We start from the raw sequence: 24,751 nt of genomic DNA, 5'->3' as shown, positions 1-24,751 counted from the left end.
GAGACGCACATGCTAAATACAGAGGGTGGTGGTCGCCGACTTTCTTCGGACACGGCGAGGAGTCCCGGAGGAAGACGACGGAGTTGCGGGCCCAGATGGCGGTGGAACGGGCTCGGTGCGAAGGCACGTCAGGCAGGTGAGGTAGCCGCTAGGCCGTTGCGCTTTGTGCGGCCCAAAGATTCGGGAGCGGCATGGGAACGGGCCGGAATGAGTGGGCCGGGCTGGAGAGGGAAGGGAGGGAAGAAACGGCTCGGGTTGGGTTTTTCTTTTAATCGTTAACATTTTTGAAATTGAAAATCAAACAAGCAATCAAAATCAAATCAAAGCCTCTAATACAAACCAAAGGAAACAAGGAAAGACCTAGATTACTAACAGCAAGCTTTAAATCATTTTAGAAACCAATAAAAATATTTTGATTTTATGAAAACATTTTTTTTGAACTTTGAAAATTAGTTTTTAAAACAAATAAATTCAATTAAACCTCAAATAAGCTCAAATAAAGTCCAATAAATCCAAATGAAAACCAAGAGCCAAAAGTAAAACCTAAATGCCTATTTATAACATGGATGCATACAACCAATTAATAATCCTTATTCAAATTTGAATTTGAATTTAGAAAAATAGGATTTTTCCTATTCTAATTGTTTAAGTAGATCCACTAATCTTGGAAAATTTAGAAATTAGAGAAATTTGAAAATCAGGGTGTGACAACTGACAACTAGGGCTACTCCTGGAGCACTCTAGTTACGTCTAAAGGTGTGAAGGTAACTTCTAGTTACGTCTAAAGGTGTGAAGGTAACTAGAACTACTCCTCAAACAAACTAGATACCTCTACAAACCTATTATACCCACAACACCTTTACGACATTATCTCTGCAAGCCTATTATGCTCACGACCATAGGCCCACAAGCCAAAAGGTCACAACTACAAAATGTATTCGGCCTATCTACCATTATATCAACATATGGTAAGTAAGAAAAGTGCTAAAGCCAACTACAACAATGGACGGTGCTTAATCGATTCAAGTGAGTTTATAGCATCCGAGACTCCCTTCTCAAGCCATCCCTATCGCTCTCTCGAATCTCATCTCATCCTCACTGATTTACACATCCCATCATCATCATTGTATTTATGAAATAAGAGTAAGTTCTAAGATTACGAACGATGATCGAACCACCGCTCGACTTCTATCGATGACCTAAGCTTTGCTAAGCATAACGTATTTATTTTAAATTAGACTATTTCCCGGGGTTACAATAGATCAAATGATAACAGTATCAAGAAAGGATAATGCAACAATTAGGATCTACCCCCAAAAAACCCAACCTCGACTAACTATCATGTGTGACATACATATAACATACTTTATCAAATTAAAGACGACATATGAACCAAATTAATGGGTGCAACATGCTTAGATATTCGCTTTGCTCAAGTGTTTCATACACAATATCATAATCAGGTTTCGCCTCAAGAATACCCCAGTCGCTCTTCGGTTCGTCAATCACTAAAAGAAATAACGGTGCATCACAATTAACGTGATAAAATACTATGATACATGCACCAAATGTCATGAAAATATAACAGGAGATGAGGTACTAAGTAAAGAACATGATTCAACAATAATCATCTGAATTCAAGTGCGAAAGCTCATGGTATAAAAGATTTATTTAAGGTCTATTCGAAAAGGACCGTAATTAAGCTAGCTATCAAGATTAAAAGAGCTTCATAATTTAAACAGCACTTTCATACCAAATTATGTTTTTTTCCTAGGTATCACTAATTATAACATGAATTATCCAAGTGGTTTCATAATTTTAGAACATCGTATTAATTAACTGTGATTTAATTAAGACGAAAAACATTTAAATAATTAATTAATTGTAAAAAGTATTTATAGAGTTCCTTCATTTTTAACATGTATTTCATACTCATACAAAGTTTACGCAACTAGTCTTATGATTTTTAAAGTTCGTATAAATTAACAATGAAATTTACAAACTATCAGCAAAGTAAAAAAAAACATCTGATAAACAATAGAATAAGGAGGGTCCGAGTTGAACTCAGAACCTCCAGGTGGACCTACGGGTAGGGGTACTCTGTTAAAAATTGTTTGTGTTAACCCGTAACCTCCAGGTTGTAGCAGAACGTGAGATTTTCGATGATTCTTTGACCGATTCAACTTGTATGTCTCTCTAAATTGATGATAATCATGTTTAGAACTAATGCAAGGATTCTAGATCTCAATTATCCACTCCACAAGCACGAATCATTAGCTCTATCGCATTCAAACTGACGCTTTGCAACCACACGTTAGCATCTCAAAAACCTACCCAAAACCAAACTAAAAAAGTGCATTATCCCAATGGGTACCTAGGAGACTTACTCAAGGTCCTTGCTAAGGTTTGAGACCATCGATTGGGGGAAGAATCTTGAGGAAAAAGCCCGAAGAAGAGGAACCAAGCAGCTGAAATTTTCAGAGGAGGGAGGTGATAAAATTGGTTGTAAATTCTTCAAAACTTCATGCATGCAAGATCGAATTGGATGGATGGAGAGCTAGAGAGGTGGGAAATGCGGTGTTATAACATGCATACCTCGAATCTCGCTGCTTGAGGTGGGATTTGGGGGAGAAATAGAAGAGAGTGGGAGAGGAGAGATGCTGCCCTTCTGTTAGCTCGGTGGAAGTGAAAGAAAGAGTGAGGGAGTGGCGTGAGGGAGAAGTGAGGGGTGTGGGGCTGCAACTGAGGGAGAGAGAGGGGTGATGGGCTATCTTAAGTAGGTCCCACTCGCTAGAGAAAGATAACTATTTTAGCTAAAAATTCATTTTCTTTCTCTCCCTATTTCATTTCTCTCTTTTTATTAACCCAAACCGCAGTGCTCTAGTATTCCAAAATTCTAGAAACTTTTATGCCATGTTTACAAAACGAGATGAACCTAATTTGAATGGATTCACCTACAACGCATAAGCGGGGTTTAAACTAAAGGAAAACTCTAACGTCGGGTATTTCATAATACTTAGAAAATTTTAAACCACCAAAAAAAATTAACAATCACTTAACAATTAGATATTATGCTTATGATATATGATTATATTTAATGATGTGATTATGGAATTGGGACGTGACACATATAACTAATTTAATCCAGCGAGTATGTACAAAACAAATTCGTCGGTACACAGTGGTTGGCCAATCATGGCCAATGTGTCAGCATGATTTTTCATCTTGTTGAAGTAATCGGTTTTCGACATGTCTTTCTTCTTGAGGTTGGCAAGCTAGACCAAATCTGCATGGATCGGGCTCAAGATCCTGAGAAGAACATAGCCTCCAGTGCGCTCTATACTTCATGCGAACTGTTGTGGTGGAGCACCTAATTTAGCATGCTCTCCCCTAAGGAGGAGAGCAACACATCGAGGATCATCTAGTCTTGATGGATCCAGACTAGGTATGCTGAGTTCGTTTCTTGCACTGGCTAGGAACCTCTCGTCGCTTTGGCGATGAGCTTGAACGTGCCATCGATGATACCCAGAAGCTGATTGCTTCGAAGGTACGGCGAAGGGCAAAGGATGGGAGCGCGACATTGGTGAGTTCGGTGTCAGAAGAGGTGGACATGATGGCTAGTGGATGGAAGATGCAGATTGGTTTGGCCTTGACACCATAAAGAAATTGAAGATGGTTTTGGAGGATTTCACACCTCAAACCAGGTGACATACTTTGCTTATATAGAGTGTCGGATGGGCAACAGTAACCGAAATCGGCTTACAGTAGATCACTATGATCTGATTGTTACAATTGTGCACAGAGTTTAATCTAGATACTAAGATATGACTTACAAATCGAGTAATGTATTCGTACCAATATCTACAACTCTTTCCACATTGACATGCCAGCATCGGATCGGAGCAAACATATGCCAGGTAAATCACTGCGACGAGATGACGATGGACCAAAACCTCCTTTCGCCCGGCCGGCCACACCCGGTTCACAGAGACGGTCCATCACGACGCCAGCCGAGACGTCGCCGTCGCCGTCACCGATTGGGCGTTTTGGGAAGCAGATTTAGACGGTTCGGTCTGCGGAACGCGGCAGTTGCCGCAGCGGGGAAGGGAGGCGAAGCCGCGAAGGTGATCCATATTCTAGCCGCCTCCGGCTGCCCGTCCCTGTGCTTCCGACACCCATCCTCGCTTTGGCAAAACGGCACGGCCGGCGGAGAAATCCCGCTTGTCCATATTGCCGAAGTGAACCTGTGCTTTTTTAATTCTCGCGAGTTGTGGCGGAGTGAAACTTGCTTGCAAGCCATGGTGTTTGCTCCTGCGAACGGTGATAAAAGTAGCCTTGGCATGTAGTTGTGGCGAGTGAAACTTGCAACTAGAGGGCTGGATACATTCGCCAAAAGAAAAAGGTGAGCTGGTGACTTCGCATAGCGAAGATTTCTTCAGTGCCAGACGAGTGCTTGCACATAGTCATCGACTCATAGTTAGAGCGATCGACCCTTGCTATAGCTCTCAGCTTCACACGAGATTTTATATTTGTATATTACAATTAAGTGACTTAGATCTCTATGTTTAGATTAAAATTAAAATAAAACGACTCATCTAAACATCATTGATGTACCTATAGTTTTAGCTTTCCGAATTTTAATTAGAAATATTCAGTTTAATTTTTTTAAAAAAATTAAAGCTCTGCTAAACATATCCTATAACAGTAGCAAATTTTGTTTTTTCGTTTTTTCACAAAACACAAAGAAGTCGTGTAAAGTCAACGAGAAATGGTCTGTCAAGCTCGATCCGTTGATTTTCGTCACACGCTGAGCACTGGTCCTATGACAACACTGGGCCATAATACAACGCATCTCCTGAGGGCTCACGCGCACACGTGGCAGGGGCCGCCTCGGCACCACCCCGGGCAGGCGCCACGCAGGCCGCCTGGGGACAGCCAGCCAGCGGGCTGCTGGGCCCCGCGGCTCATTAGATTTCGTGGGCCCGCGCTGGCGGGAGGGCATTCAAGCAAAGCGGGGCCCGCGCCCTCCCTGGCCGCCGTACCCTCTCCGCGTTAAACGTCGTCGTCGTCGTCGTCCTCTGCTTTGTTGTGCTTGCAGCCGGTCGGGTCCCGCCTGGTAGGCCTCCCAGCATCTAAAACTTCGCGCCCGGAGAGTCGCAGCATCCGAGCCGTGTTGCCGCTCGCGCGCGGCAGGCGTTGGACGCGCCCACCACTGAGCGGACACTTGTACGGGTGTAGAAATTTGATTCAGATTTAGATGTCTAATTTGATAAAAAAAAATTATATATAAAAGAAATATAACTCGAAATTTAATATGGTATCAAAATTTAATTTGGATTAGAGATGTACCATCTGGTACATGACGAGGAGCAGGAAAGGGGAGAGGAGGCGACGTGCGAGCGTGCGTCTGTACATGCGTCGTGGTTTGGCCATGGATTGTTTTTTTTTTTCCTTTTGAGAAATCATTCTTTATATGGTTAGGCATGGTTGACCTATGGAGCTCTTTGAGGTGGTTTTCTCTGTAGCGATGTAGCGCCACGTGTTTTGAAAAGTTGAGCATTTTAAAAGGAAGCAGAAGGTGCATGAAAGCTGCCCGACGAATGCAACCGTGCCTACATCACTTTTCAATATCTGATGCTGAGGATCCAGGCTTCTCTTTGAAGATGCAAATTCTCTCCCTAGTGGTGATGCTAACGGAAGAGGAAGAAGACTCCATGAGTTGAATGTAATTTTACTTTTGTTTATGGGTTTTCCTATAAAAGTAGCTATACCAACTACTGCAAACATTAGTTAATGAAATACTAGTTCTAGTTCTAAAAGGGACGTTCTACCTTAAAAAAAAGAAAGTGAAAGATGAATGAATAAGCTTTTTTCTTCTCAGATGATTTGGGTCATGGTTTTTTTAATAGGTATATCCGAGGACACATACAACCTACACACATCACACACACATCTCATGCACAGATACACGTGCACGTTCTATACACACTAATAATAGATTAGAAAGCCCTATATCCTCAATATGCTCGCTTGTGTATCCTATCTAATGTGCACATATGTACATATCCTTAAGTCTAATCTGGAATCTATTGTGGGAACAACGGAAGGTTAACACCCTAAGCAAGTACCGGCGTTGAACCTAGGATTCAAATGCCCGTGGACAGCCCGGGCTGACGCTGGGTCTCTTGAGTCATGGGCTCGGTCCGTTTCCAGACGGTGAGGCCACACTTACGGGGCAAAAGAAGGTGGTGATTTGAGGAAACGCCTTGCGGTAACTTTTTTTAAGGATCATCTTGCGATAGATTTACTCTCACTGGCAATGTAAATCAAGGATGAGTATTTCAAATTAAACGGGCAAAGCTGAAAACCAGGATCCTGGTGTGAATATTAAAAGCTGAATTCTCATCATGCCATCATGTATGATTTAAGCATTGTTCGAGAATTCTACCAAACTCTTCATCAAATGGAATTTGGAACAGAAGAATTTCACATAGACTCCAAAGATTTATTTTCTTCATCAATCCATCCAAATTCATTGCCCCAGCCCAGCCCACGTCCACCTCCCACCAGCACCACCCTCCGCTGGTCCTGACTTCTAACCGGCGAAATAAGGGCACGTGTGGATTGCTGCAAATGCTGGTCTGACCAAAATATTGGTCATGTTCTAAGTTTTTTAGCGTGTGTTTGGATGAGGATTAAAAATTAGCTTGCCCAATCAAGGTTTGGCAAGCCCAGCTCATTTTCTGTTCACGCCCCCACGAAAAAGCAGGCGTAGAAATCGTCCGCCAACGAATTAGCTGGAACCGGTCTCTCTGATTGAAGAAAGCAAAGTCAGGAATGAACAGTATCTATAACTTTACTCCACTTTCCCACTATTATATTGGAAAGGGAATATCAGATATAGTGTTACAGTATTAATGTACAGTAAATACAGTCTGATATTTTCATAACCAGTAATCATCCATAGTGTTTTACTGTAAATTACTGTTCACCATCTCACAGAACACACTATTCTTTTTATTGTTTATCCCCGACTTTCTTTCCTCCCGGCTTAGGAGCCGGTTCCGAATTAGCTGCCCAGTCATACAAGCCAAAGCTACAAGGCAGTAGCTCCGTCATGCACGGATTCTAAAATACATATATTAATAAATTTTCTATTCTCTCCTAAAAAAAATGAGTAATCCATCTATCGTCAGTGTTTTTCTACCTTCGGTCAGCTCTTCGTCCGCCCGCTTGTCCACCTATCGTGCCCCTAGGATCTGTCGCCACCGTCACTCCACGCACACCCTCCCATGCCTATCCCTCGCCACCGCCACTACGTGCACGGCATCGCCCGTCCAACAGACGAGATCTCGAACAGATCCTGCCCGGCACTCACACGCCGCCCTTCCCCACCACGCCTGTCACGCACACCCTCCCGTGCCCGTCCCTCACCGCCGCCACTCCACTCCGTGCTCTCGTTCCGCTCGCACGCGACCTCCCTGACGGCGGCTTCCATGACCTCCCCGATCACGCGTCCGCGGCTTCCCCAGATTACCCGACCACACGGCGACTGTTTTCGTGACCTCGTGAAGCCTCCTTGACATCGTCATCAACCGCAGTTTCTCGATCCACCTCCCTCGCACGACGCTCAGCGCAACAGCTTCTTCGACACCGTGTGATCAGGGTTACGACGGGATCGCGTCCTGATCGGTGAGTCCCAACCCCCACAAAAAGCAACAACAGGTTTTATTTGAAGTAAAGGCACATCTGTTGTGCGTTTTTTTAGAATTTTCGTATGGTATCCGATCTCTCCTAAGTTGAACAGTTATAAAATTGCCTAGCTGGCAGAATTATTATTGGAGCCGGCCGATATACTTTTTGTCTTAGCATTTTTTTATTACTGTCTTGGCAAATTAATAGCGCAATTGGTATGCACTGAAAATTATAATAATGTAGCCAAGAGAATTGCTCAGTAGTTGGGACTTGGGATGCTCTCCTTAATCCAAGAAGGAATCAGGAACTTGTATTTTGATTGGATTGGCTGTCTTTTACACCAGTCTCTGAATAAAATTCAGGCCAGGCCTGAAGAAAGATATTTGAATTGTGACAGTGAATTGAGTTCGCAAAGGTTGTGCCTCAAACAAAATACAGCTGAACAGTGTTTATTTGTGCTTATATCTGATTTAAACATTCCAATTGTTAGCCCGCCCTATGTTCTAAACGTGCTAACAAATGGTCAGAGTGGACTACTGGCAGGTGTTCCTCATAGAATCAGAATATAGCTTATAAAGTTCAATATCCTCATACTGTTACTTCTGCTAAATACAAGATCATGGTGTTGTATATGTGTTGCAGTGTTCTTAGGATCATACTTGAATTCAATCTCAGACTTTGTAGCTGGCTGCTTACAGCAGGGGGTCGCCGAAGCTAAACATGATGCTATTTGGCTTGGCTGGAGTTTGCTGGGAGCTTTGGGTAGTTAGGAACAAGATACATAGAGTGATACTAATCTCAAGCCCACTGGATGCCATTATTAACTTTCAGTAAGGAGTTTGTGATGTATAATTATTTAAAACTTTAGCCAGATAGACATGCTATACTCATACTTCTAATTTAGTAGACGCTGAAATCTTTAGTCATTCTTTTTTATTGAGAAAACATATTGAACTTCGTATCAATGAACAAAAGTCTTTTCTACTACTAGATCATATATATTAAGTTTTAAATAGTCTTGCTGCTTAAGAAATTCTTTATTTGTATCTTGTAGCATTTCAACCTTTGAACAGTTAATATTTCGTAAAAGACATATTCTTCCTCCCACTTATATTGTGGAGAATATTCACAGCAAAAATGTTGATTGGTAGCATTTTGAGTACTTCACTATTTATGCCTATTTATACTTTACACCTGCACATCCTTAACTTACAAATACTCATACAGGAACAAACTACGGTGATGATCAGAGTCAATATTTTGTCACCAGCTACAGTAATCCTTACCGTCAATTTGTCGTGATAGACTAAATATGATTCCAGTAAAGTATTGGTCTATACTTCTATGTTCCGGAATCCTGAAATGATATGGGATTTTTACATAACACTTGCCTAACGAAATGCCTTGTACATGTTCTGTATGTTAATGTTAATTTCAAATTAATTTGGCAGCACTTTTGTACCTATGACGTTCCAAATAATTCTGAATACTCGCTAATAATAATCATTATTCAATACCACAACTTTGTATCGAGATTTAGTTAATTTATTTCAGTGAGGTTCTGAATTGGAGAATTTTAGGATGAGATCTCATGTTGCAATCTCTCTGTTGGGTGCTAAATTGGGGAACAGGACGAGATCTCATGTTGGTAGGGGATGCAATTGTGAAAGTGATCGGTAGAATATTTGCATTCCCATCAATCCACATATGAGTACGATATACATCTTTTGGCATCTGGACGTTGTTTCCAGTCCAATAATACCTCAATGTTCTTTTGTTAGAGTTGTGTCACGCTTGCTATGGTATCACGTCATTTTTATTTAACAAATTTTTGACGTCCGTTGCAACGCACGTGTAGAAAACTAGTAAATTATTATATCTACTAAATAGTATATCTAAATTGCGATCCGTTTGCACTGTTATATTTTTTACAATTAAATTAATAAAATAATATCTCACATGGATATGTTTCGTCAGAAAAAATAATGATACATGGTTTACACATATCATGCTCACAACTTGGCAAGAATTGACAAAGCTGAAATCCAAACATTATTCTTTTTCTTTCACGTTTTGCCATTAGCCATGAATCAACAACGCTACAATCCAAACAATATTTTTTTACCCGCATTTTAACATTCCTCACGTTCTGATAACGCTAAAATTTTAATGAAGCTAGTTAGGACTCAACCCAAACAAGCCCTAACCTCAGATGGCTCCGCCGCGCGCCTTTCCGGTATCCACCTGGCAAGCGAGCTACTGCTTCTACCCTGCCCAAAAAGTAGCCGTTGCCTTTTCCCCAACCCCTCCTCCCAGATCCTCGCAATGCCTCGCCTTCCCCATTTCAAACCCAACCGCGTCGCGGAGCGAGCGCGCACGAAAGGAGAGCAGCCGAAAAGGTGCCCGCTTCAACCAGCGATCGGAAGGAAGCAGCCGAAAAGATCTAGGGATCGGAGGCGAGGCCGAAATAGGGCACGGATGGTGGAGGCCGGCGCGAGCTTCATGGTACATGGAATCGATCTCCCCGCGTGCGCGATCGGGTTGCCGTTTCGGTTTCGTTTGTTGATCTCGTGCGGGGTGTGTTTGTGGGTGCAGGATAAGATCGAGGCGGCGGTGGACGACGACGGCGGCGTCGCAGGCGGGGGTGTGGAGGGCGGGGACGAGGAGGAGGAGGAGGAGGAGATGGAGCCCGTGGAGCCCCTGCCGGAGCCCCTCGACGACGGCGGCCCCGTCGGGTGGCCCATGCCGGAGTTCTGCCCTCTCACGGTGAGCGATTCCCCTCGCTTGATTCGAACCTCACACTGCCTTCTTCCGCCATTCCTGTTGTCGCAACTGAAGACGAAACGTCTCGCTTGTTTGATCAGATCGATGGAGCGCTAAAGGAGTCGTTCCTGGAGACCCTTAGGAAGGACGCGGCGGAGACGGAGCGGCCGCCAGGGGAGGAACCAGAGGCGGAGTTGCAGAGCCCGGGCTCGCGGCCATCGAGCAGCAAGCGCCCCCGCGCCGGCACCGCCTCTCCATCGTCCGGGAGACCCTGCCGCAACATCCTGCAGGTGTTCCAGCAGTGCAGGCAGGACGTGGTCGGGAAGACCGAGACGAAGAATTTTTAGGAATTACTAAGGAGAGCAAAGCAAAATACAGGCCGCGATGTCACGGCCTTTTACTACTACTACTATTCGAGGTTAATCTGTTTAGAAACAGTTTTACATATTGTTCTTGGAGAGGAGTTTTATTCTTGTGTAAAGATGGGATACAAAGTTACAGACCATAAGTTTCAGCAATGGTGTTGCGGCTCCATTTGCAATGATGAATTGACAAATGGAGGGTATATTTATTCTACCTCTAAATTTGTTATGTCTAAGAAATCAAGTATAGCTTATCATAAAAAATATGGCTAATAAATTATTACCGTGTAACAAAATTAGTTAAAAAAATAAAATGTATGATATGTGAGTAAGCTTACAAAGTATGACTTTTTATAGTTGTTACAGTCAATTAGACAGTTGACTGAAATTCTAAACAGTATGACGTGACTAACTCTAGGTGTAGAACTTAGATGTGAACCTCCAAAATGCCAATTCAATATAAATTGTGACTATGCCGACAATATGGTATGTGTGTCTATAACATGGAAGAAAAAAACAGATTTAAAAAATCGAAGAGCACAGGTAGAATAATTTCGGTCAAATTTCAATCAAATTTCAGCTAAATTTGAATAATTTCGGTCAATTTTAGCCGGTAACACAAATACCGGAGGTGACCGGTAGGATCGAAAATCAGTGATTTTCGGCCAAATTTTTTTTCCATAGTCTATGGGCAACAATCAAATCATAACAGCCATCTCGTATTTGAGCTGAAACCCCAGCCCAGACCAACTGGGAAAACGGGCATTACAGCTATGAGAAATCTGGAATGCGGCTGACGAAATAAATAACCAAAGTTTTATTGAGCACAAGGGCATTGGTTACAACATATGTTATATGATGCACAGGTTCAAAAATATACATCTATCTCAAGTCGCCAGTTTTGCCAAAATCACCATATCTAATATCTTAACTTCGTATGTGTCGTCCAGCTTCACAATTCCGTCAGAACCGTCTATTCCTATTAGCTTTCCCATGAATCCACGGAAGTTGCCATTCATTATCTTGATCCTGTCGCTCTTCTTTGGCCTGATGACCTCGACCTCAGTTGGAAGTACTGTCACAATATCACCGTTGCCCGACAACCCCAGTGCGATGCGGCAAGATCCATCCTGTAAGTTCAGATGCATGTGAGCACAACGTGAGACAAACAGACCACAACATAATTTTTGCAGTCAAACCATTCAGTGTGACACACATACCGCGAGCACTTCTCTGACCACACCAGGGCCATCGTCACCTCCCCTCAATACATTGACCAAAACATCTGGTAGCAACCAGCTACCCTCGCCCTCACCACCTGCAGGCATTCAGGCACATGATTAAATGTGTTTTTATCAACAGTACCCAGAAGGCAGCACAATAGCACACCTATTATGGGGGACATTATATCCATTCCAACATTGCCTGGAGTCATTGGTTGACCACCAGGTGTTCCGGGAAGATACGAGGCAGAATTTGGTGTCATCGGTTGACCAACAGGTGTGGAAGGCACGTATGGACTCGGAGCATTTGCTGAAGAGGTTAGAACACAAACACAGCTTTAGAACAAACCATTTACACAATTCGGAATAAGATATCTCTATAACAGTACACTAAATGAATAGCTTTCAGTACCATAGTTCTCCCTAGGAGTTGGAGCATCATTGAAACTAACTCCTGGAGTATTTGCCCACCCTGATCCAGGTGTGGGGGCTTCGTATGGCCGAGCTGGTGGAGTTCCGGGCTGAAAATTTTAGAAGAATACAGATGTGGGAGTTACATGTCTACACAAAACAAGTTACAAAATAAATAAGGAAAAGGCATCAGTTATTGGACTGACAAAAACCTAACCTGGTAAGCTGGACTGCTACCCCAAGTAGCAGGATTTCCATCTTCCCAATTATCCCTAGTAAATCACCAATATAGTCGTGATTAACATAACATATGATGGATGCTATTAAGTTGAAATACAAAACAAGACAACGATGGCACTTATTTAATCCTAGTTTGGATCAGAAATATCAATTTTAGAAAAAATATACAACCTCGGAGGGCTCATAGGAGCCCAGGCTCGACTACGCATAGGAGTCCGCATCCCATCGTGTATTGGTGTTGCTGTATCAAATGAGTAGGCATATTATTGTCCGTGGGAAAACACACAAAAGCATACAAAATTAATGACAAGTATCGAATGAATCGTGCATATAGTGTTTTATTGGTTATGAATTCAACTAGCATGTGCTGACAACACCCAGCATCTAAGTAGCGCATTACTTTGTCAGCACAAGTCTACTAAGGGGGGAATGTTGATAAAATTGTTTGAGGTCACTGTTTAGGCACTCTTGTTCATTTCAATAGATAAAAGAGCAAAACACACAAGTGCGCACAGCCAGTAACGAGACAACAATAAGCATTGCCATGCCTTTTCAATAATTCCACAACAACAAAAAAAAATCGTCAAAATAATTAGCAATAAACAAACAGATGCATCCTTTCAACACTAGGCCAGCAACTTGCAATATGAGGAAAGATGCAAACACACCTAAAAAAATTAGTGACAACGCAGATTTGATATGCAAGGGAACAGATGGAATATATGAAGGACAAAGGCAAACAAACCTCCAGGGTCCCGCATTGGAGTCTGATAAGGATGAAGTGGCGTTCGAGATGGGTGCATCGGTGTTTCACCACCCAATGAATAACGAGGTTCACTGATGATACAATACAACTCCAATCAGCAAAATAAATTGAACATTTTGTTTGCCCAAAACCAAAAGTGGAGGAAATATTACCGGAATGGTGTCGCCACTGTAGGTGTATCAGCAATATCATCCCTCTTAACTGTGTATTTGTAGCCATGTTAGCCTTCAATATGTGAGAAGTAGCATAACACAGATAACAATACGAGGATTCACCTGTAACAATCTTCATCAATGAATCAAGCTCCACACGTACAAGTGCACCAGTCACCTCTTTGACACGGCCACGGTACCCCTTATAAGGACCAGATTTAATTTTGATACATTTGCCCACCAAGGCATCATGCCCTCTACCACCACGACCACCTCCTCCAAACCTTCCACCATCTGCATCAGATGGCAAGGCTATATTAGTATATAAGCTACAGCTACACAAGCAATGTAGTACATTGAATTGTGAATTTGTAAGTTGTAACATATCCAGACAAAATGAGCTGTGGAAGTTGGAACTTCGAAGTATTGAAAGAAGATCATACAATTCATGTGAGGTCCTCTTGGGGGCAGCCTTCCTGGGGATTGCAAAATGCTTGCTGGAGACCTCAAAGCACCAAGCCGTGCATCTGCTGTATCCATGCCCTGGATAGATAAAACAAAAAGTGAGACAAAAAAATTTCAGAGTGGCTGACCAAGGCTATCAAAAGGGTTCAGTACAAACATTTCCACGACGGCCACCGGTTGATCCACCAACAAGAAGACAAGACTGTGCTTTTGCACAAATAAAGCCTGCATGTTCAAGGTGATGCCTGTCGTAGATAAACAGTATCCCCTTGTGTATGTGTTCCACAGGTCCTTGCTTTCCCTAATTTGACAAAATATGAATGTAGATATATTAAGATTCAGAATAAACAGCTGCTCCAAAAAGTCCAACTAGAATAGTAAGTGAAACTGCACTGGAATGCACCTTGCATGCTCCTTCAACAATCCTTACAACATCCTTGGTTGATATAATATTATTTGCACGATCTTTAGCTGATGCACGCCGATCAATTTTGTTTTTTATTTCCCTTAATTTTACAAGTACAACTTCAGGTCTATCCGGCACTCCTTTCATAACCTAAGCATACACTTTAGTAAATATAGTGTGAAGTTTAATCACCCGTCGTAAATCATAAAGTAGTACAATTACCTGAAATGCTTCAGTTTCCACCCTTATAATTACCCCAAATGACAAGTTGCTGAAAATGGATAATAAGAAATACAGGTAAGTAATGATAATAAATGGCCTATGATTACTGTTCTCACTGGAAGGGTCAACTTACTCCAAAAGGACAAGATCATGCAGTTCATAATCACCAATTCTGGTAATTCCTGTGGTAATTTCAGAGCTTTCCACAACATGATCCGCAAACACACGGATCTGTGTCATCCAACAACAGCACAGTGAATTAAATCATCTCAAACAAACTATCTTGATTCATTTATATATTACATAACCTGGATAGAACAAATTGCTCACATGTTCTTTAGTTGTGTCTGATAAAATGATCAAGACATGCCCTTCCACTTTAACAACCATGCCGGTAGCACCTTCTTGAACACCTGAGATCACTTTTACATGGTCTCCAGGTTTGAAATACTTGCAAAGCTCTTTCTCGTGGAAGGCTAATGTTTTCTGCAATTACAAATAAATGCATTAACACTAGACAAAACTGTAAGCTGTTGCTCCCCCATAAATTTCCTAGCAATAATGATAACTGAAATTGCAAGTGGTTACCGGAAGATCAGATATTTTCGGTCTGATGTGAACAGTTTCATCCTCTACTTTCTCAACCCACCCTTCCAAATTTTTTAAATCGCCTTTAATAACAATAACAGCATCACCCTTCATGAAGTGCCCTTTTTTCCTGTTTGCAAACAGAGTGGACAGGCTAGCCATATCCCCATTCATGTCATCACCAGGCTTCTTGAATTTCTCCAGTTCATCGAATGTCGGCTGAATATTTTGTGTGTTGATTGATTTTATTGAGACCGATTTATACAAGAAACCATCTTTGAACATCAAACCCTCAATCATCTCAAAGTACTCCCCAGTCTCTTTATTACGCTTCCGCTCCACACGAATGTGCATCTCCCTGATTCCATGAGATTAGCAAACAATAATAATAAAATCGAGATGTGATTTTAGGACAGAGCAAAATGTCACCTCGCCTCATCGATATTGAAGAATCGTGGTGGTGGGACAAATGTTTTCTTCTTTACAGCCTCCCTTCCTTCCTGAAAAACAAATTGTCCATCATGCTAGGAACTCCAATGAGATAACTAACTGAACAGCTCAATCAAAAACAAGAGATCTAACTAGCGATCATGACAATTAGAGCAATCCTTCAAATAAGCACAGATCACAAGGTTTTTGCTACAGAAAAACATGAACAAGATGCGTGGGGGGACCATGAATACAAATATAACATGGAAGACAGAATTTTCATATGCTACATGAAATATGAAAGGCTACCCCAACTTGTTTGGGACTGAAAGGCTTTGTTGTTGTTGTTGTTGTTGTACATGATTTATCCTCTTATATCACATATCAATCTATGGACCTGACATCTCAGTTCTGAAGGTTCATTTAAGAAGTTATTACTTATTAGTTAACATAACATAATAACATAAAATTGAGACAGATCAATTAGCTCTCCACTCTTCAATGTATGTAAGTAAACTAGGTAGAAAGCAACAAATAAAAGCGCAAGATTGGGAAACATGTGTTACAGCTTACCAGTTTACTAGCCAAAGCTTGTAGATCTATTCTAGGAATGAGCTTCACAGTTACCCTTTGACGTACATTATCAACATCAACAACCTGCAAAATAAGATCACATAAATATTTGAAGAAAGGTATTCTATATATATATATATATATATATATAAAAGAAAAGCAATGTGACAATACCTTAGCAAGATCACCTTTATATATACCCAGCTTCATTCGGACCCAAGTATCCCTTGAAAGATCAACAGATTTGCTCTCAACAGAGAGGACATCTGCCATTTCTTTTATCGGAACTAATGTTATTTTTGCTGAAGCGTAAATGTTTCGTAGGCCTTTGCAAGCCTGTGTAAACCAAGTTTAGTAGGGGGAATACAATTCAGAAGAAACAAAATGTCAAGCACACGCTTACCTCCTTGACATGGGCCTCCTTTTCAGCTTCAACATAAATATAATTTTTTAGATGGTCTAACGCAACAACAGACTTTATCTGAAGATCTGGCCTATCGATGAACTTTTGCATCAGACAAATCGCTGTCTCCCTCTCATGCCCAATCTGAGGTCATAATTTGGCATTGGCAAAGTTGAAGCATGGCTAATAATAAGCATCCAGAAAATTTAATTAAACTAAGTCTTGAACATACCGCACATTTAACCATCCATAGCTTTGGATCCTTCACTGATGGCAAGAGAGCTTGCTGTTCCACTTCTGCAGCTTCCTCACCATACTCAATATGAGAAGATCTTGCATATCTCTCTCGTACTTGTCTTTCAATCTCATCAATGTCCTCTTCTTCATCCCTCATAGGAATCGAATGACGTCTTGAGCCCCTAACAACATCCTCATCAGGAATTTCAGCCCCAGCATCATTGATAAAGTCTGAACAAATGCAAAGGAGCATGTATCACTGCATTAGAAACCTGACCTCGCTTCTGTAGCTTAGTACAGAAATAGGCATAGAGTTAACTCAATCTCAACATCTAAACAGTTGTTGATTCCAAAGGGAAGATAATAAAAAATTGTAAAAAATTTACGTTGCTAGCAGTAATAGCTATGTCACACCAGATTAATGTCTACTTTACCCGGGTTAAACAAAATTTGTTCTTCCCAGAAGAGATCTGTGGTCGTCATCTCTATAGTCTATTCTACCCAAGCTTCATTTCTTTCTGTAACAACTAGTGCTCCATAGCAATATATAGCAAAACAATCGAGTTTAATAACTCTTGCTTGTAATGTATGGATTTGCACGTGGCTAATGCATATTCAGTTTAGTACTACTATGTCCAGTCCCTTGTTCTCAACAATCAAATGAGCAAGGATGTACGTGAAGTTAACTGCAATAAAGACATGTTTTTTGTTGAGTAGCAGGGCACAAGGGTTGCCCAAGGCACTAGGTTACATTGCGACACTATCCCACCTAGGCCTGCCGCCCGACTAGCACCCAGGGAACACTGGCAGAGCATGGAGTGGATTTGAACAACTCCAGGGTTTCAAGTGAATCCTTGCAGAAAATGAAATAGCGCCTGACAATTCAAATGGGTACAATGGGGGAAAATGCAGCTGAATATACTATGACAAATAACTTTGATCTAATTTCTAGGAAAAAATTCCGTCTAGAGGGCATAATTCTTTCTTGTTGCATAACTCAAATACTCAATCATTTGAACTGTGATACAATTTGTGAATGGATTTTCAATTCGATGGTAAGGATTCGTCAAGCTTAAAGCATCATTTCTGTATCTTCCCAGGAACATACTATAAGGTTTAGTTAACTATATGTAGGGTTTGGTACAGTGATTATCGATTGTTAACATGGCTCTTAGAACTGATTCCTTCCAGTGCTTTCAAATAGTTTTTACAAGCAGCAGTCACATAAGTTTGTTCTCACAATTTACCAAGGGGGGAAAACTTCAGCCAAACATAAGCATATTAGAATATAACATCTTGAAATTCCACATCTAGCATACGCACAAAACTACAAACATTAAAATGCATTCTCAAACAGGCACTTCGCGTGCCTGAAATCATCAGGCCAAGTGAAATTCCAAGTCTCCAAAAGTGCAACTTTAGGACAACTAGGGTTCAGCCCCCCCCCCCCCCCCAACACACACAAACTTAGGTCCAGCAAATCGCCATCACTATCAGCTTACACAAAAGAGGATTGATGAAATCATATCAACTTAAGCTCTTAGAAGAAAATTATCACCTGTCCAGATTAATAAGACCAGAGTTACTGTACAGGAACTAACAAGTTCAAGAACCCTATCTGGCAGGTAGCGCAATTAGCATTTTGATCCACAAAATACCAGTCTTTACCTAATCACCATCACCCGGGTGCACCTCTACGATTGTACCTAAACATGGTTAAGCTCTATGTTAAGATCTGGAGCTGAGACTAACATCAAAATTGGCGGCTTTTTAGCTTCTACTACCCAAAATCCACTTGTACATAACTACTACTGTCGAGTCACGCTTACAAAACAGAAGGTGTGGATCCTATCTAGAGCATAAAGCGGTATCGAATTTGCTACTTTCTGACTTATTCCCCAAATCCAGTCCTTGAAATCAACCAAATTTGGTTCAGATCTCAACAAGGACCACACAAAGACCACCCAAAATCCCAAACACAGGCACAGCATCACAACGCAATCGAATAGAGCGACCACTCACCGTCCTCGCCCTCGCCGTCGTCATCCTCCTCCTCCTCCTCCTCATCGACCTGCGCCTCCTCGTCGAAGAACCCGCGCACCCCGCCACCCTTCTTCCTCTGCCGGCCCCCGCCATCGTCGTCCTCATCCTCGTCCTCGATGGCCGAGTCGTCGATGAAGTTGTCCTCTCGCGACCTCTTCCGCCCACCGCCGCCGCCGCCGCCGCGGGAGGCCTTCCCGCGCCTCGCCTCCTCCTCGTAGTCGTCCTCCTCATCCTCCTCCTCGTCCACGTCGTAGGCCTCCTCCTCTTCCTCCTCCTCCTCTTCGACCTCGTCGTCGTCTTCGTCGCGGCCGCGGCGAGCCATGGATTCGGCGGCTAGGTTTCCCAACTCTAGCAAGGGCGAGGCGCACGCAGAGGAAAGAGGAAACCCCTCGAGGCGAGCCGTGGCCCGTGTGGGGGAAGGCGAGGTGAAGAAGAGCCCCGCGACTCCGCGAGGCCTCCTGCTCCTAGGGCTGTCGTGCCCGTCGACCGTCGGATTGTGTCCGGGGCGCCGAGATTCGCGACTGCGTGGGCTGGTTTCGGGATGGGGTTCGCTTGGCCCAGTGTTTGGCTTGCGATGTACAGGGATTAAAATTTCGCGAATTTTAGAAATTTTGAAGAAAAATAAAATATCTAATTTATAAACTTTTTTAACTAACATGTGGAACTTAGGTAGCGGATGAGGAAAAATAACCGAAATTTCAGTGAACTTTTGCGAATTTCACACTTTTCACCGGTGAATGAAAAAAATATAAAACAAAATTGAAATCATAGCCATGGTAACACTCATTTTGTTTCGAGCACGGTCATGGAGGCTTTTTCACGTTTTCGACATGGCAAGCATCAACGGTATGATATAGCCAGAGATATTCCTAGTTTTGCATTTCTAAAGTTAGTAGGGCTCGAATCATAGCAGCTAAACCACATGAAAGGAATACAGCAGTAACTGATCTTGTCATCAGTTGGTGATGCTTGCACCTTGAAAATCCATGTATTCCTCAAAATTGATAAGATTTCATTTTGTCATTTGGTTTGACACTTTATGGCCTATTTTATTTATGGTGTATGTGTTGTTGGAGGAGTGCCTAGAACGAGGCATATCTTCATATCTCGCCCTTGTCTCGCTATCTATACTGCTAAGTTTACTCCTTCCCAAAGCGAGATGCCCCAACCTTGCCAAGGATGCATCAACCAAACATTGGACTTATCCTGAAGATTCATCACTATAGTTCTATGTCCGCAAGCAAGCAACATATCAATGTGGAATGGTGCAACCAAGTGAAGCCACTTCGCCAAATTTGATCCCAAGATGTCTTTGTATATTTGTCAACTTGTAGCATAAGAGCTTGACTGATTTGTTACACACGATTTGCTGAGATAGGAAATTATCCTCACATGACTTCGTGGAGTTGAATGAACCATGACCAAAGTATAGATTCTCTTTTCCCTGTATCTCTACTATATAAAACACGAGTTGGTTCCCGTGTCACTTTTCTTCCTACTCTCATCCACCAAATAAAACCCTCTAAAATTCGAATAATTTACTCACCTTTGAGATCCATCCTCGTCCTTCAGCCTCCCGCCTCGTTACCGACTACGAAATTTGTGTCTGATGTTACCGTGTTCAATATTTATTTATGTTTTCACTGCAATGCACAGTCACTTAGGCTAGTAGTGAATAATTACTTAGATAGCTAAGTAAAGAACAATGCCCCCCCCCCTCCACACACACAAGAGAGAAGGTAAACCTAGATTTAAGATTGGAGGTATGACTTAGGAAAAGGGACAGGGTCACCAGAGCCTAAACCTTACAGGGAGCAAGGGGGCAGCTGATGGTGGAAGGCTATGCGAACACTAGCCGTGAGAATAGAGGAGGGCATGGCAAATGCATGCAAGTAGTTAGGAAGAATGGGGAGAGGCAACAACAAGGAAGAGAGATGGCACAACAAGGCATATCTGTTGCAGTAGGAAGAGGTTGTCAAGCGGCGACAAGAGCGGTGAGGAGGCTGACGCAATGCTTTAGTAGTGACAGAAGTGGAGAAGGAATACAAGGAAAAGGAATGTTCACTGCTCAATTGTCCATGAATTTTCGCCCCTTCACCCTGTGTAGCACCCTTTTTTCATTTGTGTCAAACCATGCAAGCTTAGATGCCATACAAGCGAAAAAGTGGTTGGTTTAGGTTCCTTCACAATTGTTTTGCTTATGAATTATATTCACGAATTAACCGTCAGCATGGTTTTGCCGATCATGGTATTTCAAAACTTACCTCCACAATCCATGCTCCCTATCAGAGTTCCTGCTGCATTTTGGAATCCTCTGATACTATTTTGAAAACTTTTTTTTAGATCTATCGGTACCATTTTGAATACGTGGCCTGTGTTTGATGGCATACTTGAGAAATGAAATGAACATCAAACCCACGAGAGTTTTTTCAGCGTGGGCTATGATTATGGGCCTATACATTGGGCCTGCCTCTGCTAGTCTGAACTCTGAAGTAGCTAACGCAAGGGAGGGCCGCCAGTGAACTCACGGGATATCAACTGGTCCATGATTCATAGTTTGCACTATGGGGTTTTTAGTCTGCCTCCTGAATCATTGCGACGCACGAGTCCAATGGCACGGACATAGGGCGTGTTTGGTCGGTGGCCTCCGGGAGTCAAGTTAAAAATTGGTTATGGTTAAAGTCAGGGTAGTGTTAAAATTGGGGTTATCAAAATAGCTTTTGGTTTAAGGTAGACTAAATTTTAGCTTGTGTGGATGTTTTGACCGTTCGAATTTTACTTAAAAACGCTATAAAAAAATTTTAACTGATCAAAATTTTCGGGTATGAATAAATACTGACTCACCGAGGTCACAAAACAAACACGCCCATAATATTCTCAATCATTGCCGACAGAATGAATTTGCATGCGAGCCGCCCGGCCGGTCTTCAAAGTAGGCGAGCCAAACCCATGAACAAGCCTGCAAACAATCAGGGAAGGTGCCCACGACAGCCTCTTCATTCTGTAGTCCCTAGCACTCCACTCCACCGTACCATTCCCTATATGCTAGCAGTACGTAATTGTAAAACCATGCACAGATTCGCACGGCTCACAAGTACGTGAGACGACCGCCCTTTCCAACACAAGCCCCCGCCGCGGCCCGCGCCCGCACGACGGCGGTCACGGTGCCCCTGTGCGATGGCCCGGCAGGTTTTTCCCTCTCCGCCCGGTCAGGCTCCACGCACGCATGACTTTATTTCCCTCGCACCAGAAAGCGCCGCCCCCCATCAGGAGATCCTAACGTCGTTCACATGTGAATTAACTTATAGGTGTCAGCGACGACTTTACGATATTTGATCATGTCTAATGAATTTTCTTCACGATTTAGAATCCCTTTGCGAAAAGATTTTCGTTTCTTTTAACATTTTAATGATTTTTATATAGATTTTTTTATAAAGAGATTTCTAATACCATTCTCTTGAAAATCTATCTACTTTTCAAAATAATTAGGGATGACCTTACGTTATCTGAGTAACCGCTTCCCATCCGCCCCATGTTGCTGCTGATCACCATGTGGTTTTGGAGTACAGTAGCCTCGCCGATGCGTGGAGCTCTCGGCCCGTACCGATGCGTGGAGCCTCGCCGATCCATGTTGCTGCTGATCCATGCAGTTTTGGAGTGCAGAAGCTGCGCGCTGAAACGGACGGTTCTCGGGATTTCTTTCGTTCGTCGGACAATCCTACGTAGTACTTCCTCATCAGGACTGGCTGAGGATAGATACCTCATGAGTCGTGTTGCCAGAGCCGTTGAAGTGCACGCGGGGCTGGAGTCGCTGGACAGCTGGACGCTTCAGAGTCAGCGACGCATCAGCACACACGGGATCCGAGGGGCCGGCAGATAGGACGGAGCGTGCGGAGACTGGAGAGTCAAATCAATGCCAGTCTGGGCTTGACGATCCCGTTCACGATCCATCTTCGCTTCGATGATGAAAAAGATGCAACTCGAAGACGCATGAACCATGCTAAGATGCAGTCAGTCATATAGCTGGCAGTTGTGCTTCTGGCTGAACTGAAGGACGTGCTCTGTTCAACGCAAAAGATTTACATGAAGTAGCATCACTTGAGTGATGGCGAGTTGTAACGAAAATAAATATTGGGATCCACTGATATTGATCTCAATTCTACCACTCTCCACAGCTTGTTTAGTCCATTTTATACACCTTTCTGGAAAGTTTTTTCTTTTTAGAAACTCTTTAAAAAAACTTCATAGAATCTTATCATAAACTTTTTCAAAGTTAAGTTTCAGTACAACCCCAATTGATTTGGATTAATTTCAGCTCATGTAAAACTTCATGTAAGATAACAATTATATCTAATATTTGTCTCCTAAGGATAAATGCAGTTTGAAACTTGCTAATTAATTTATCAGTCCAAGGAGTTAGCCTCAAAGTTAGTATTTTGGTAAAAATCTTGTAATCCACTCCCAATAGATATATAGGTTGATATCGCTTGATGTTGTTGGCTTCTTTGAGTTTTAGAGTCAGAGTAATCAAGTCATAATTCAATCTGTTAAGGTTAAACTCTCTTTTATATAACATATCAAATATCTCTAAAAAGATATGCTTCAAATGTCTCCAAAATTGTTTGTAAATCGTTACTGAGAAACCACCAGATTCGGATACAGAATTAGATTTCATCTCTTTAAAGTTAGGATATACAGTTGGATTCTCTAAACAGGGGCGGGCAGCTCACACCAAACTGTTGAGTGCCGACCAGAGTCGCCGCGGCTCCGTACTTTCCACGCACAGATCGCTGCATGATTAGCCCGCAACGTTAGCCTCCGTACCCCGCACAGATCCGCTCCACATGGCCACATGCCACCGCGCACAAACGTTGTCGCCCCGCGATGCATGCACCCCACACCGAGCCAGCGACTCGGAGCCGAAACGCATCGAGCGCGCGGCGCGGTGTCTGCTGTGCGGCGCGGGCCCCTCTGGGGCACAGCCAGCGCGCGGCAGGCAAGCGAGGGAGCGGCCAACGCGCGGGGAGGAAGCGCAGCCGCACGCTCCGGCGCGCGCGGGCGTGGCGCAACCCGACGGGGTGGGGGCGCTGACGAGGATGCATGCGTGAATGGCGCTCACTGCCTCCCATCCTTGCTTCTTTAACGCGATGTCGACGTTGTGACCAGAGACTTACTGGTTACTACCAGCAGGTTTTTAACTACTACAACCACAAAATGAAGTTTCACACGCTTTTTGTGAAGTGTGAGATGTTTCAAATTTGTCTATGATTGTTCAGTAAGCTCCAACCCCCTTGCAAAAAAAAAACACACCTGCGCCGACTTCCTTTTCACCACAAAAGTTGCAATGATTCTGTCCTAGAATATTCCCTCGAATGTGCGCATATGTACCTGTTTCTTTCCCGCCATTAGTTTATCGCGGACGCACTCGATCTGTCCGTTCCGCGGGGGGGGGGGGGGGGGGGGTCTAGCTATTGTTTAGCCCACCTTATTCCCGAAGCCCAGGTGCGTACTAGTGCTCTGGCGATTCTTTAGAAAATTGTAAAAATAATAGTTAGAATAATAAAATTGTAAGAATAAATATATGTCGGTATACCGAATATCGATAAAAGATCTGTCGGTACTCTAAATGTCGACTTTCTATATGACAGTGAGCTTGGAGGTCTATCGGCACGCGGAATGCCACATGTGTTGAGCTTTGGTAAAAGGGTGCCACCTAGTATGTTGTTGCAGTCTAGCAGTCTGTCGATATTCCACGTACTGATAGGTGACGCAA

General features: G+C 42.8%; 2 protein-coding genes across 3 annotated transcripts; one reads left to right on the top strand and one right to left on the bottom strand.

Moving 5' to 3' along the window:
- Nucleotides 1-9,737: 9,737 nt before the first annotated feature.
- LOC133925807 (uncharacterized) lies at nucleotides 9,738-10,973 on the top strand. Of its 2 annotated transcripts, XM_062371557.1 has the most exons (3): nucleotides 9,743-10,200; nucleotides 10,291-10,461; nucleotides 10,560-10,973. In XM_062371557.1, the coding sequence occupies exons 1-3, from the start codon at nucleotides 9,865-9,867 to the stop codon at nucleotides 10,803-10,805; spliced, it is 753 nt and encodes a 250-aa protein (XP_062227541.1). In that variant the 5' UTR covers nucleotides 9,743-9,864; the 3' UTR covers nucleotides 10,806-10,973. The 2 variants fall into 2 exon arrangements, with proteins under 2 accessions (XP_062227539.1, XP_062227541.1); XM_062371555.1 differs by having other exon boundaries at nucleotides 9,738-10,461.
- Nucleotides 10,974-11,618: 645 nt separating this feature from the next.
- LOC133926462 (putative transcription elongation factor SPT5 homolog 1) lies at nucleotides 11,619-19,402 on the bottom strand. Its single transcript, XM_062372415.1, has 22 exons — nucleotides 18,958-19,402; nucleotides 16,931-17,166; nucleotides 16,699-16,842; nucleotides 16,470-16,631; nucleotides 16,296-16,379; nucleotides 15,723-15,793; nucleotides 15,294-15,651; nucleotides 15,036-15,191; nucleotides 14,839-14,936; nucleotides 14,706-14,754; nucleotides 14,481-14,633; nucleotides 14,235-14,378; nucleotides 14,056-14,155; nucleotides 13,736-13,906; nucleotides 13,613-13,661; nucleotides 13,440-13,531; nucleotides 12,866-12,935; nucleotides 12,672-12,726; nucleotides 12,456-12,564; nucleotides 12,210-12,353; nucleotides 12,041-12,138; nucleotides 11,619-11,950 (listed from the first exon to the last, which is right to left on the bottom strand). The coding sequence occupies exons 1-22, from the start codon at nucleotides 19,298-19,300 to the stop codon at nucleotides 11,708-11,710; spliced, it is 3,129 nt and encodes a 1,042-aa protein (XP_062228399.1). The 5' UTR covers nucleotides 19,301-19,402; the 3' UTR covers nucleotides 11,619-11,707.
- Nucleotides 19,403-24,751: the final 5,349 nt, after the last annotated feature.

The sequence above is a fragment of the Phragmites australis genome, chromosome 8, assembly GCF_958298935.1.
Source record: "Phragmites australis chromosome 8, lpPhrAust1.1, whole genome shotgun sequence".
Taxonomy (NCBI): Eukaryota; Viridiplantae; Streptophyta; class Magnoliopsida; order Poales; family Poaceae; genus Phragmites; species Phragmites australis.
This window is presented reverse-complemented; position numbering and strand designations above follow the sequence as displayed.

Coding starts and splice junctions, on each gene's coding strand:
- LOC133926462 (XM_062372415.1), bottom strand. CDS start 19,300: ATGGCTCGCCGCGGCCGCGACGAAGACGACGACGAGGTCGAAGAGGAG. Junction 17,167..18,957: donor CGACGGCGAGGGCGAGGACG/GTGAGTGGTCGC, acceptor GCATTTGTTCAG/ACTTTATCAATGATGCTGGG. Junction 13,532..13,612: donor ACAGTGGCGACACCATTCCG/GTAATATTTCCT, acceptor TTGTATCATCAG/TGAACCTCGTTATTCATTGG.
- LOC133925807 (XM_062371555.1), top strand. CDS start 9,865: ATGAAGCTAGTTAGGACTCAACCCAAACAAGCCCTAACCTCAGATGGC. Junction 10,462..10,559: donor CGGAGTTCTGCCCTCTCACG/GTGAGCGATTCC, acceptor TTGTTTGATCAG/ATCGATGGAGCGCTAAAGGA.